Below are 14,025 nucleotides of genomic sequence, written 5' to 3'. Positions count from 1 at the left end.
GCTCCTCTCGCGCCATTAATAATGCATGCAGGTTCGCGCAGGATGCAGGACTGGACCAGACTGCGGCCAGCTGTTTTGGCTCAGCGTTGCCCACCGGAGCCTGCAACCTGCCCAATAACAACAGCAGTTACCGCGCTCTGCGCTCCGGCATCGCAAGACGGCGACTGCTGCATGAAATATTGAACTCCGAGCTGATTCGCCCTTTTTTTTCCTTACCTTTTTACCTCGTCTAAAGTGTCCCAGATTGACTCTCTGACGGAATACATGTATTACATTTCAGCTGTTCCGCCTGGTTGCACTAAGACTTTTGTACCTTATTAAAATTGAACAGGACCAATCAGAGGCGAGCGCAGTCGGACAGCGGATGCTATGCCTCAATTACAGTATACAGCTCTGGAAAAAAAATAAAGAGACCACTTCAGTTTCTCTGATTTTGCTATTTATAGGTTTTAGTTTGAATAAAATAAACACTGTTGTTTTATTCTATAAACTATAAGCATTTACAGATTTGCAGAAATAAAAAAAAGATGCAGAGCTTTCAGATCTCAAATAATGCAAAGATAAAAACAAGTTCATTTTCATAAAGTTTTAAGAGTTCAGAAATATCAATATTTAGTGGGAATAACCCTTGTGGCTTCCAATCACCTTTTTTTATGCATCTTGGCATCATGTTCTCCTCCACCAGTCTTACACACTGCTTTTGGATAACTTTTTTATGCCATTCCTAGTGCATAAAATTCAAGCAGTTCAGTTTGGTGGTTTGATGGCTTGTGATCATCCATCTTCCTCTTGATTATATTCCAGAGGTTTTCAATTTGGTAAAATTAAAGAAACTTATAATTTTAAAGTGGTCTCTCTTATTCTTTTTCAGAGCTGTAAGTTTCGCTTCAAGTCAACTCATTATGAGTCATTATGAGCCTGAGCCTGATTTAAACCCGACATTAATTTAGTAAGAAGAGTGTTAAAACTGAGCTTTTTAAAACTTTTTCGGGCTGCTTGAATGAGAAGAATCTATTCAGAATGATGTTAATTGACATTGCAACACTGAAGAAGCATAGACCTGTTGTTTAACCCTTTCAATCCTGAATTAGTATGTTCTAGTGGTGGAAATAAATTAAAATGCTCTTTTATACTTGTTTTATCCTAAATATTTATTTATTAAAAGGAACCTTATTTTAAAGTGTTGCTAAAAATAAAAAAGAGAAAGAAAAAGAAAAGGAAGAACTAATCCCTTGTGCTTCTCCCTGGAATGAAACTCCTGCCAGGTTTCTAAACCCCAGCGCCCAAGAACGTCCTGGATTCACAGTCCAAACTTTTTCCAGCGGCACCAGATTAAGCTTGCGAATGCCTCTTTTCCCTTTTTTGTGTGTGTGTGTGTATATGTGTGTGTGTGCATGTGCATGTGTGTTTCTCCAGGTGGAGTGGCAGAGGAACGAGGAGCTGATCGACCCCAAGGCTGACCCCAATTTCTTCATCACAGTGGACCATAATCTCATCATCAAACAAGCCCGGCTGGCCGACACCGGCAACTACACCTGCGTGGCCAAGAACATTGTGGCCCGGCGCAAAAGCTCCTCGGCCGCCGTGATTGTCTACGGTGCGTCTCTTCTCCAGCCTCGTCCCTTTCACACACCTTCTCAGCAGTTACACAAAAAGTTGGAGATGGGTTTTGACCTGCGAGTCAAAAGTAATTCAGTGAGGGCGGCTTGATAGACAGTTCGGTTTGAGGCAAAGAAATAGCTAAAGATTTGAACAGCTGCTAACCAAGCTGAAAAGAAGCGTAGAAGCGGCAAAGCGAACAGCGAACAGCGAATGCATGCTAAACTTAAAATTAAAATTAAGTGCTAACCATTTCCTGCAACATTATGACAGCAGATTCCCAACATCATGCTCCAGTGACGAGATTCCTGCGAATACAGCTCTGAAAAAAAAATAAGAGACCACTTTTACCAAGTTGAAAATCTCTGGAATATAATCAAGAGGAAGATGGATGATCACAAACCATCAAACCACCAAACTGAACTGCTTGAATTTTTGCACCAGGAGTAAAGCAGCATAAAGTTATCCACCAAAAGCAGCGTGTAAGACTGGTGGAGGAGGAGATTAAAACCAGGGTTATTCCACCAAATACTGATTATTTCTGAACTCTTAAAACTGATGAATGAATATGAATATGAACTGTTGTCCGTAGTTTGTAGAATAAAACAACAACAATGTCCATTTTACTCAAAATATATACCTATAAATCACAATTCTCAATCAGAGAAACTGATTCAGAAACTGAAGTGGTCTCTTCATTTTTTTCCAGAGCTGTATGTTGGGATTCTGCTGTTGTTCTCCTGTTTTAATGGACAATTGCACCTGGACAACTGTCAGCCACCAACTCCCTACAACTCAACTGTCCATTATGACAGCAGAATCGCAACATGATTGCAGAAACCAGCGACCATCTTGGAATTGTGTGGCTATAATGGGCAGTTGCACCAACTTTCAGGCATGATTGCGTAAGGAATTCCGACAGTGCCGGCCCTTCCACAATCACGGCTCTCCCACCTGTACGCCGCCGTAGTTGGGTTTGCACTGGAAGTGCTGGATAACGAGTTCGGCTTGATAAGCCAGCTGACCTTTATTATTATGCACAGCCTTTGCCCATTCCCAGTTCCAACGGGAGGTCCCCTGACTCCCCCGGACCAGAGGTAGCATACATTAAAGGCACGTAGCGGTAAAAAACTCTCGGCTAATCAAGACCCGACCAGAGCAGTCAATCAGTCACGAATAGAACAAAGTGGCAGAAATCACAGAAATCATTGAGGGCTTTTTTTTTGTTATGTCTGGTGGGACCGAAAACGCCGAATAGAGACAGGGTTCCTGCAGGTCCTTAAAGAGTCTCAAAATGTCTTAAATTAAAATTAAAATCCAACTAATTAAGGTCTTAAATTGTCTTAAATTTACTGTAAGTTTGCTGTAGGCATTACATTTTCAGTGTGTTTGATGCTGGTGGGAAAGCACATGCTAACTTTAGCAGTAAGTTAGCTAACGTTACCAGAAAGAGAACTAAAGTTAACGGAGAACTAGCTAACTTAAGCGGTAAGCTAGCTAACATACTAGCATTAGTTATGTAGCTACTTTACTGCGGAGAGAACTTAGATTAGTGGAGAGCAAGCTAACATAGTAACGTTAGCGGTGAGTTAACTACATTAACAGGGAGAGAACTAAGGTTAGCGGCGCGCTAGCTAACATAGTAACGTTAGCAGTGAGTTAGCTACGTTACCATGGGCAGAACTAAGGTTAGTGAAGAGCTAGCTAACATAGTTACGTTAGCGCCAAATAGCTATGTTAAGTTTTGATTTCCAATGCCACAAATCATTTTCTACCAAAGAAAACATGACTATATGTTCAGGTCTTAAATTATAATGTATTTATTGTGTCTGAAAAGGTCTTAAAAAGCATTAAATTTGACTTTTAAAATTGTGCAAGAACCCTAAAAGAGAGATAGAGAGAGAGAGAGAGAGAGAGAGAGAGAGATCAAAAAATTAAGCATTACTCCCGTTGGTTAACATTTAATCTTCATCTTATCAAACCGCTAATTTTTCTGTAATAATTAGAGGGCCAGGGTTGTATAAACAGTAATGCATGTCTGCGAAGGAAGAGGACGATCTCTTTAATGTGATATCAGGCAAACAGAGCAATCAGGATGCTGTATTTTATTAGCAGAAAAGAGACAACAATGAAAACAATTATTGCCCTTGATGATGAAGAGATTAGATTAGGCCGCTTGCCGCATTGTATTGAAGCGCGTGGTTTTCGTTTTCGCAGGAATTGCGATTGCGAAGACGCCGCGAGAGGACCGGAGCAGTGAACCGAGAGGAAATCTCGCCCCATTGTTTGCTTTTTTGTGCCGTCAATCACGGCGAGGCCCTCATACAGGGGCGGAAAAATAGCAAATAAGTGGTGGGCCGCTTCGGCGTACAATTCGCCGGGGTTCAAATTGCGCAGCGTTCACCAAAAGAGATGGCCAATTTGCTGCCATTGTAAAAATTAATTACGAATAAATTCTCGGGGAATAGCTTTTTGATCAAAGGAACTCTCTGACCTGGTCCTTGCTCTTATTCATGTTCTGCTTCTTTTCTTATTTTTTTTCTATCCGTTCTCCTATGGCTTCACATTAAAATGTCAGTTTACTCATGTGAAGCTGTGCCCGGGCTCTCTCATTGGCTGTGCCGTAGGTGGGGTAAGGGCTGTTATTAGAGTCGTGGAAGGGAGGGTGGAGATGCATTTTAACGAGGCCGGCTTTGACATGGCTCAACTGTGCGCTAAGAGGTAATCAGGGCCCCCGCGCCGGTCGCCGCGCAATTTCACTCTCGGCGGTGGGCAATCACTGGAGCTAGAGAGGCTACGGAAGTGATTCAGCCCGTGAATTAGGAGCCCTCAGCGGCCCGACGCTCAAAACCTGACTGGTGATCAAGGCTCCCAGACAACAAATCAGACCCGACTGCTGCAGAACAGAGGAAATCAGATTTGCTTTGAGCCGCCGCTGATGCACACAAGACACAAGAGCGAGAACGAAAGAGTAAAAGAGAAACAAAGAGAGAGAAAGAGAGTGAGAGATAAGAAAACAGAAACAAAGAGAGAGAGAGAGACATTAGACGCAGTAGAAATGGATTGAGAAGTTCACAGTGTAAAGTTAAGGTCTGAAATCCTCACTGAACATAATTGAGTTATCGTAAAAAAGATTGTTATCGCAAATATTTAAACAAATTAAGTCTGTTTTATGTAAAATTGGATGTTTCCAAACATTACTGAACTATTTAAACAGAGACCTTTGAGTTAAATCGACTTAAAATAACTGTTTTTAGTTTGCAAACTGAGTTTGTATCCCGTTTTTTGATGCTCAACATCAGTGTGTAGTCATTCCACCCAGTCTACCCTATTAACTTAAAACTTGTAGTTTAATATGGTATATTATGATTATGATGCTTGCATAACTGCCTGGCCTCTATGTTGTGTTGTAGGCTGTAAGAACAAGCATCATTTTCTGAGCTGCTACTGATACTGTTCTCTCTATAGCATATTATATTTACTTTCTTTATCTAATTTCATCTAAGTATTTCATCTAAGTAGTTTTCTTAAATGAAATCAGTTAAATCTGCATGCAATTTAGACTTAGACAAGTCTTAATTGTAAAAATCATAAGTCAATCTTTTTGGCACCACTTTTAAATAAGTCTCCCTTATAATGAGTTTATAAAGGGTTTATAAAAGGTTTATAAGGGAGCTTATTAAGGGCTATTATCTAAGTTGTAAAACCATTAATAAGCAGTACTAAGCAACACATCAATAGAAAGGCCATCATTTTAAAGTGGTACCATCTTTTTTTATTATTATTTATAATCATATTCAAGAAAAATGGAGTTAAAAAGACAAGTAAGAAGAAATGAACTTACTTTATTTGCTTGAAACTCCAATTCCAAACTCCAAAATCATTTTTAAGAAGTTAAATGGACCTCTATTTTAATTGTATTAACTTATTTTAAGTTACGTTTTAAGTTCTGCTAACAGAAGTTTTCATTTCTCAATACTTAACTTTTTTAAGGCAACAGCTTTTTAAAACTATTTAAGTAAATTCAGCTTATCCAGATTTAGCAACTGTTATCATTATATATTCCACACATGATCCAGCCAACCATTCACATCATCCTGAGCTTCAAGAGTTGAATCCAGTGCTGAAACAGCAACTTTTATCTGTGCATTTGGTTCAGAAGTGAATTAATTCAGTTTATTAGGAGCGTGCCGCCCCTTTAGATCACTCTATAGAGAACCAGGTTAACATTAACATTCACTCGATGTTAGACCAAGAGGTTGAAGAGGTTGATTGATTGTAGCTGTCGTGGCTTGACAAGGGCAACAGCATGGAGTGATGTGATGTACAGTAATTGTCCCGACTCCCTCGGTGAAGCCATCCTGTCGGGTACCACCAGATGCCTTTTTTTGAGGTACTTAGCATGTGACCTAACTTCAGGCATAGATAGAGAGTTTTCCACACTTGCCAACCGTATTGATGGTTCTTGGAGAGTCGCACTAAATTCACGCTAATTTAACCTGCTGTTTTTAATGTTTAATCTCTTGTTCTCAGCAGGCGTTATCCAAGTTACTAAGAATATGATTGGATGATCAGATGAGAATTTGAGTATTGGGTGGTGCACTATACAGTACTTCCAGAGAATACAGTTTAACTCTGTAGGCTTTATATCATTTTTGTAGCCCATTGCTGCCAATTGGTTCAATCTGTTTATCTGCTCCATAGAATCTTTGCTACACTGCCAATTTTTGGAAGTTTTCCCATCTAGAAAAGAAATAAGAGGTCTGTAATTTTTCATCTTAAGTGCAATTTGAGAGACAAAATGTAGAAAAATGCAGAAAAAGCACATTGTATGATTTTGAATCAAATTTAAGTCAAAAACAGAGCTTAATATTTTTTGTTCGATGTTTTCCGATGCAATCACAGAGTTTCAGACATATTTTCTGTAGTTCTTGACCAAGTTTGCACAAACTGCAGCAGGAATTTTGGCCCACTCCTCCATGCAGATCTTCTCCAGATCCTTTTTCATATTTCACAGCTTTCGCTGGGCAACACTGAATTTCAGTTCCATCCAAAAATGTTCAGGTCTGGGTTCAAGTCTTAGCAGAAAAGCACCCCCAAAATATGACAATTCCTCCTCCATGCTTCACAGTTGGGACTGCGTTCTTGGGGTTGAACCTCTAGGTAGTATTGTATGGGGAGGATATATATATATATAAATGCTCCATATTAAAAATTCAACGTCAGGTCTTTTTTCAAGCTCTCAAGGTTGGCAAGTCTGGTGTTTATGGTGTTCCTCTGTTGCCCATTGTCCCCACTGTGGTTGACTGAGGCTCGCCTTAAAGGTGCAGGGGGTTCTGTCTCGACGGCAAAACAAATTAGAGTGATTCATTATAGGAAAATGACTGGCACATGCTGCACCAGCTTTCCAAAAGAGCCCCCTCTGGCCCGTCTATTGTCCAATTGGCAAAAATCCGTCCAATAGCAGAACAGAAAAGCAAGCAGCCGGTGTGTGATTGGGTCGACACCCCTGCGTCATCAGGGGATCTAACCCTACCCCGACCCCCTCCTCCTTTAAGGCAGGGCGTAAATACCTGTGTGTTGCCGTTGCACGTCGGGTAAACCCTGACCTGCTCTGTTGGTTTCTCCTGGGGCGGGTGAGCAGTGAACGGCGGCTGGTCCACGTGGGCCACCTGGTCAGCATGCAGCGCCGTCTGTGGCCGCGGCTGGCAGAAGAGGAGCCGGAGCTGCACTAACCCCGCCCCTCTCAACGGAGGCACCGCCTGCGAGGGCCAGAGCGTCCAGACGAGCGCCTGCACGGCTACCTGTCCAGGTAAACCGCCCACTCGTGCCCACGCCCTGGTGCAGTGGTTCTCAACAACTCGAGATGCTTGTGAGAGAGTGCCAGAATAGGTAGATTTAGCTATTTATAGGTTTATGTTTTAGTAAAATAAACATTGCAGTTTTATTCTATAAACTACAGACAACATTTCTCCCAAATTCCACATAAAAATATTGTTATTTAGAGCATTTATTTGCAGAAAATGAGAAATGACTGAAATAACAACAAAAAAAAGATGCAGAGCTTTCAGACCTCAAATTTTGCTAGTCAAAGTTTATATTCATAAAGTTTTAATCATGCATCTTGGCATCATGTTCTCCTCCACCAGTCTTACACACTGCTTTTGGATAACTTTATGCTGCTTTACTCCTGGTGCAAAAAATTCAAGCAGTTCAGTTTGGTGGTTTGATGGTTTGTGATCATCCATCTTCCTCTTGATTATATTCCAGAGGTTTATAATTTGGTAAAATCTAAGAAACTCATCATTTTTAAGTGATTTCTTATTTTTGTCCTGGAGATATCATATCGCCCTTTGAAGTCTAGATCCCTGAAGGCCTACTGAAGTACCTCTATATGGTTAGTGTGTTGTATTAGAGGAAATAAACTCTCTAGGGTGGTTTCAGAGCACCAAATCCTGGATTGGGCATCCTCTGTTAAATACTAAAAAAAATAAAAAGGGTACTTACTAGGACCTTTACTTTATTATTTTTTATTTTTGTTCACATACATGACCTCTAAAGATCTTTTCTGGGAAAAGGGGGTTTTTACAGAACCAAACCAATGCTTCTTCTTTGAGTGTAGGCTTTTTTTTTTAGCATTTGTAGCATTTTTTAGAAAGCCCTTCTACCATGAACAACAATGCTAGGTGCCAATGGCCAATCTTCCCAAGGGCATCTTAGCATAAAGTTCATTGTCTTTAAGTGTGTTCATTTAAATTTCTTGATTTATCTTTTAGTCAAGTATATTCTTGATGCTAAGCTGCTAGCATTGCTGCCTTGCATCATTATCTCATCATATCCTATCTTGCAATCTTGTTCAGAATTATCCCCATGTTGCTGTAGCCGTGCATTGTGATAATGTCAGTAATGAGCTATAAATAAAGTGAATAAAACTCATGAAATACTCTCAGAAAGGTTGAGAACCACTGCACTTTGGAGCTACGTAGCTTTGCTGCACTGTTGCTGATGCTGTAGAACCAGTGTGATCAGCTGCCCAGTTCACACCCCTGCACCATGACTCCCTGCACCCCCTACCCCATCCCACCAAACCCCATCCCATCCCAGCACAGCTCAACACACTGGTTAGCTGTGCTGATTAGCTTGCTTAGCTTAGCGAAAAGCTGTTTAGCTTTAGCGACATGCTAGTGGTTGTGGATGCGTGGCCTGTGTTTGTTGCTGCTGTGTATAAAATCATTCATGGCTAACCTGTGCCGTCGCGCGCCGTGTCCCGCCTGTGCTGTCGCGCTCGCTGTCGCGCTCGCCGTGGAGGATGGTCGGTCGGTCGCTTGGTCGCTTGCTGGGAAGCTGTGTGAGCTCCACTGGCTCAGCCAGGGCTCGGGCCTGCAGTCACATTCTGCTTGTAAATATGAGCATTAGTGAGTGATTTAATGCAGCGTGCCATATCTGCGCCGCGGGAGCCGGAGCATCTCAGCGCACAGCACTCGAACACACATATACTTCTCCTCTTAGAGACACGGAGACACAGAGACGGGAAAAGAGAGCTGAGAGGATGAGGAAGAGGAAGAAAGACGTGCGGAAGCTTTGACTTGAGTTGTCTAGATTTGTCTGCAAAGAGAGAGACATTTGTGGCTGCAGGTTTTTTAATTTGAAGCAATCGATTAACCCCTTTTCTGCATGACATCACACACCTAAATCTTGGGGATTTCTATATAAGCATTACATATAAAGCTTTCATGTTTGATAAGTAACATTACTAAAAATCATAATTGTAATTGTAATATAAAATTTAAAAAAGGACATTTGCAACTGTCAAAATGTAATGAATAAAATCGTAAAATTGTGTCTTTCCTGAACTTAATTTTAGTCAGGTATTAAGGAGCAGCAAAGTACAGCTGGAGTAGCATTTGCATTGGTTGATAACCGCTATTTTCCCATTCAGAGGTGAGTATTACCGACCTGTAGTCTGCTCCTACATTGGCTATCACTGCTGGAGCAGCATAAGCATTACACGCTAACCACGCTAGCTGTTTCACCATTCGGAAGTGAGTATATCGGACTGTAGTCTGCACGTTTACCGTTTTACAACAAGCTACGTGGAATAAACCACTAGCTAATATCTCCCTGGCTTACCGGAACACTTAGGGCGGCATTAGCTCACCAGTGAAGCATTTTACTTTTTCATTGTTTTATTTATCGTTCATTATAGTCCAAACAACCTCACAGGCCAGATGTTTCATGTTTCACATCTAGTCATGCCTATTGCCGACCCCTGCTCTAGAGACTAGAAATTCCTGGAGATCAACAATTCTAGAAATTCTCCACCCACCACTTCTGACACCAACAATCACAGCACACAAAAACCAAAGAGATCCCTCGCAAATTTACACATTTATCTGCATGATTTTATGCACTACACTGCTACCACACAATTGGCTGATCAGGTATTAACATAAATATTGAGGTGTATGAGGTTCCTAATGAAAAAAATAAATTGCTAACATAACTAAAGTTCCATTTCGAGGCTGGAGCTGATTGTAGTCATCAATAAAAAGCTGAAAACAGCATTATATAGAGGCGTGAGCACCTGCTGGAAAATATGCTAGCATTCAGCATCCAGCAGTAGAGCCTCTTTGTCAGCTGAAGCTCTATCGCTCTCTCTCTCTCTTTCTCTCTCTCCCTTTCTCATCTGCCACCCCCTTCCTCCTCCTTCGATGAGTGGGGTTCTGCTACTTAAGCCGTTCTCCTGTTTCAGCACAAAACACACAGTGTAATTTAATCAGACATCACCTTTACGGAGCTCCGTAAGTAACAGAGCTTCGGAAAAAATACGGCAGGCGAAAAAAAAAAAAAAGTAGAAAAAAAAAAACATTGCTGCGCTCCGTCGGGAGTTTAGCGCGTGGATGGATTTCACATGATTAGGGCACAAATAGCATCACTGTGGAGGTGAAGAGAGAGAGAGAGAGAGAGAGAGAAAAGGAGGAAGGAAGGAAGTGGAGGGCGAATGTGAGAAGTACAGACAGTAAAGAGAGAGAGGAAGCAAAGGTGGAAATGTAAATAAGAGTGAGAGAATCTAAGGAGGGAATGAGAAGGAGAGAAAGACAGACCAAGAGGAAGAAAGAAAGAAAACAGTGGGAGGATGGAAGTGAAAAAAATGGAGGAAGAGTAAAAGTCACTTTAAATCCAATCAGATACTGCTGTGCAAATAACACATCAGTGTTTATATGCTTTACCCAGTAATTCAGAGCTAAGAAACAAATTATTAGAATTAGTCTATGGAGGAACATAAACAGCCAAGTACAATTGAGAGTTCTGTTTACACTAGTAAAAGTAAACATTGTGGATTTCACTTTCTAGACCTGGACTTTCACCTCTGTGTGTAAGTATCTATAGGTTTAAATAGGATCTCCGGTGGATTCGGTGTTTTACAGAGACTCTAAGACTAGATCAGTGGCTGTTTCTAACATTGTCCGTCTTGCTGGTGTCGCAGTGCTGTTAGCCAATCAGAGTCCGCTTCTCCACCGGACTAAAGCAGAATAATGCAGAGTCACCGGAGCACTTTTTCCTTTGTTTTTTTCACAAAAAATGGCTCACCTGGCATTCATTCATACTAGAGACACAGTCAACTAGATACAGTATTTTAAAATAAAAGCAGAAATGATGGAATGAGACCTTGGCTTCTTTCGCATCACTCTCCCATACAGCTTCTCCTTGTGTAAAGTGCGCTGTATTGTTGACCGATGCACAGTGACACCATCTGCAGCAAGATGATGCTGCAGCTCTTTGGAGGTGGTCTGTGGATTGTTCTTGACTGTTCTCACCATTCTTCTTCTCTGCCTTTCTGATATTTTTCTTGTTCTGCCACTTCCGGACTTAACAAGAACTGTCCCTGTGCTCTTCCATCTCCTTACTATGTTCCTCACAGTGGAAACTGACAGATTAAATCTCTGAGACAACTTTTTGCATCCTTCCCCTGAACAACTATGTTGAACAATCTTTGTTTTTAGATCATTTGAGAGTTGTTTTGATGAGCCCATGATGCCACTCTTCAGAGTAGATTCAAATAGGAGAACGACTTGCAATTGGCCACCTTAAATACCTTTTCTCATGATTGGATACACCTGGCTATGAAGTTCAAAACTCAATGAGGTTACCAAACCAACTTTGTGCTTCAGTAAGTCAGTAAAAAGTAGTTAGGAGTATTCAAATCAATAAAATGATAAGGGTGCCCATACTTTTGCACCGGTCAAATTTTGGTTTGATGCATATTGCACATTTTCTGTTAGTACAATAAACCTCATTTCAATCCTGAAATATTACTGTGTCCATCAGTTATTAGATATATCAAACTGAAATGGCTGTTGCAAACACCCAAATATTTACAACTAAAAATGATTAAGATTAATAGGGGTGCCCAAACTTTTTCATATGACTGTAGATTTAGGCTTACTTGTTGGTAGTAGAAGTTGTATTCTTGTATTCTTGGTCAGGTGAGCATTCAAACCCCAGTCCGATGAATTAGTGCACAGCAAGGCTGTTACCCACAATCCTGCACCATCCGCTACAGCAGAAACCCCTGCTACCGGACACGGAGGACTATTTGTCAGACAGTGATGTATAGTTATGTGCATGGCGTACGGCAGAAGCTCTTATCCACACACTCTTACTCACTGCACTACACCAGCGCTGATATTCAGCCAGTAGCTGATGTGGGTTTTAACTTCCTGTGACATACTGTTATCTATAAACACGGACAGAAGAGCGACGCATCGCTACCCCGCGGGGTTCAAGACTCGAAGCCGGAACTGTGTCTGTTTACCTTGATTCCGACTTCAGACACGCTTTTACTGATTAATAACGCTGCAGGAAAAGAGAACTTCTTTTAGAGGAGGGGAGGAAAGGAGAGATGCACAAAGAAACAAAGAAAGAACGAAGGATGAGGAAAGAAGAATGAGATAATGTAAAAAAACAAGGACAGAGAGAAAAAGAAAAGGAGAGGATTGGCTGAGCAGTGTACTCTGGGACTTGGCTGCTTTGCCCCTGAAGGTACTATTTTTCTCAGGGTCGAGGGTGTTTCACTTACTCAGGCCGAGCTCTGAGTCAGTGAATCTCTGTCCCTGAACAACACTAGTGTATCCAAAACAAGGATGACTCAGAAAAAGCTCTGCACTCTGGCTCTGGCTGGGTTTCTGCCCAAGCGTTTGGCAAAAATCATGCACAATTTTGCGCAGCGCGTAATTTTGGCACTAATAATGTGAAATGTGAGTCATGCTTCTGTACTATTATGTTGAAAAACTTTAAGTATCGTATAGATGTGGCATCGAAACAAGCAGAACAGAGACATTTAGCTCGGTCTGCTTTTAGCAGAATTATCTTTACAGGATTTTTTGAATAACAAGGGGTTAAATAACAAAGTTCGAAATCAGTTTTGTAAGAGCAATCGTGAAAAAAACTGTTCTGGGCAAGTAAAACACACCAGACAGTTTTGGAAGAGTAAAAAAAAAAACACCAGGCAATTTTGGAAGTGCAAACAAACTAAACAGTTATAGGAGTACAAACACACTAGACAGTTCTAGAAGAGTGGAAACACACCAGACAGTTCTGGGGGGGCAAACACACCAGACAGTTCTTTTATAGTGAAAATACACCAGACAGTTCTTGGAGTGCAATGCAGAACCATTAATCGGATCAGCTTTAGGTTCATAATGTATAAAGCTGTGAAATAAGAAACTTTGAAAAACTGTGTGTAATGATCGGTACATCTTAAGGGCTTGATCATTTCAGTCGCTTGTCACCCATGTCAACTAATCAGAGATTCGTAAATTACTTTATAGAAATGTATTTAATGCACGTTCTATAATACGACTCAATTTGCCGTAAAGCAATCATAAAACTGCTTGACAATTATCGTTTAAAAAAAAAATCTTTCTTTTTCCATAGTTTGACTTCTGATTTTCAGGCAATTTTTATTATTTTGGCTTTTTTGGTTATTTCTATATGGATTTTCAAAATGCACATAATGTTGGTGGATGGAGAACCTGTTTGAAATTTGAAAGTGGTTCGGCAAACAAGCGCTAAGGCTTCTTTACAGGCATTTATTAACATACAGTACAGGGACAGAGGTGGACATCTAGAGCGCAGCATTAAATGTGGACATGGATATAGACAGTGCCTTCTTTGATAAGTAGCTATAGATTCATATTGCTGCCCTTTGCTGGTGGTGGTTGAGATGGTGTTGTACTATAGGGTATATTATAAGGGTATACTATAAGGTAGAAGCTCGGGTGTTGGTAAGAGCTTAATATGATACTCCACTAGTTTTTTTTTTTTTTTTGTAATTGTTGGTTGCTTGAAGGGTGATTGCAATGGTATCCCAAGTGGTTGTTAGGGTATTGTTTGTTGAGGTTTTGTAACTAAACCATACAGTGC

At 40.9% G+C, this 14,025-nt stretch overlaps 2 protein-coding genes across 9 annotated transcripts in view; one reads left to right on the top strand and one right to left on the bottom strand.

The window, feature by feature from the left end:
* pdlim7 (PDZ and LIM domain 7) overlaps positions 1-14,025 on the bottom strand; it is a 392,569-nt gene that overhangs the window by 227,291 nt on the left and 151,253 nt on the right. The window lies entirely within an intron of this gene.
* unc5a (unc-5 netrin receptor A) overlaps positions 1-14,025 on the top strand; it is a 314,174-nt gene that overhangs the window by 217,722 nt on the left and 82,427 nt on the right. For 4 of the 7 annotated variants that reach the window (XM_049467740.1, XM_049467739.1, XM_022676271.2 and 1 more), the window contains exons 5-6: positions 1,417-1,597; positions 7,244-7,411. In XM_049467740.1, the coding sequence (XP_049323697.1) occupies positions 1,417-1,597; positions 7,244-7,411 (349 nt within the window). The remainder of the gene's footprint in view (positions 1-1,416; positions 1,598-7,243; positions 7,412-14,025) is intronic. The other 3 variants (XM_049467743.1, XM_049467742.1, XM_049467744.1) reach the window with 1 other exon arrangement.

This window comes from Astyanax mexicanus, chromosome 19 (genome assembly GCF_023375975.1).
Source record: "Astyanax mexicanus isolate ESR-SI-001 chromosome 19, AstMex3_surface, whole genome shotgun sequence".
NCBI lineage: Eukaryota > Metazoa > Chordata > Actinopteri > Characiformes > Acestrorhamphidae > Astyanax > Astyanax mexicanus.
The sequence above is the reverse complement of the archived record's forward strand: the minus strand, read 5'-3'. Positions and strand labels throughout refer to the sequence as shown.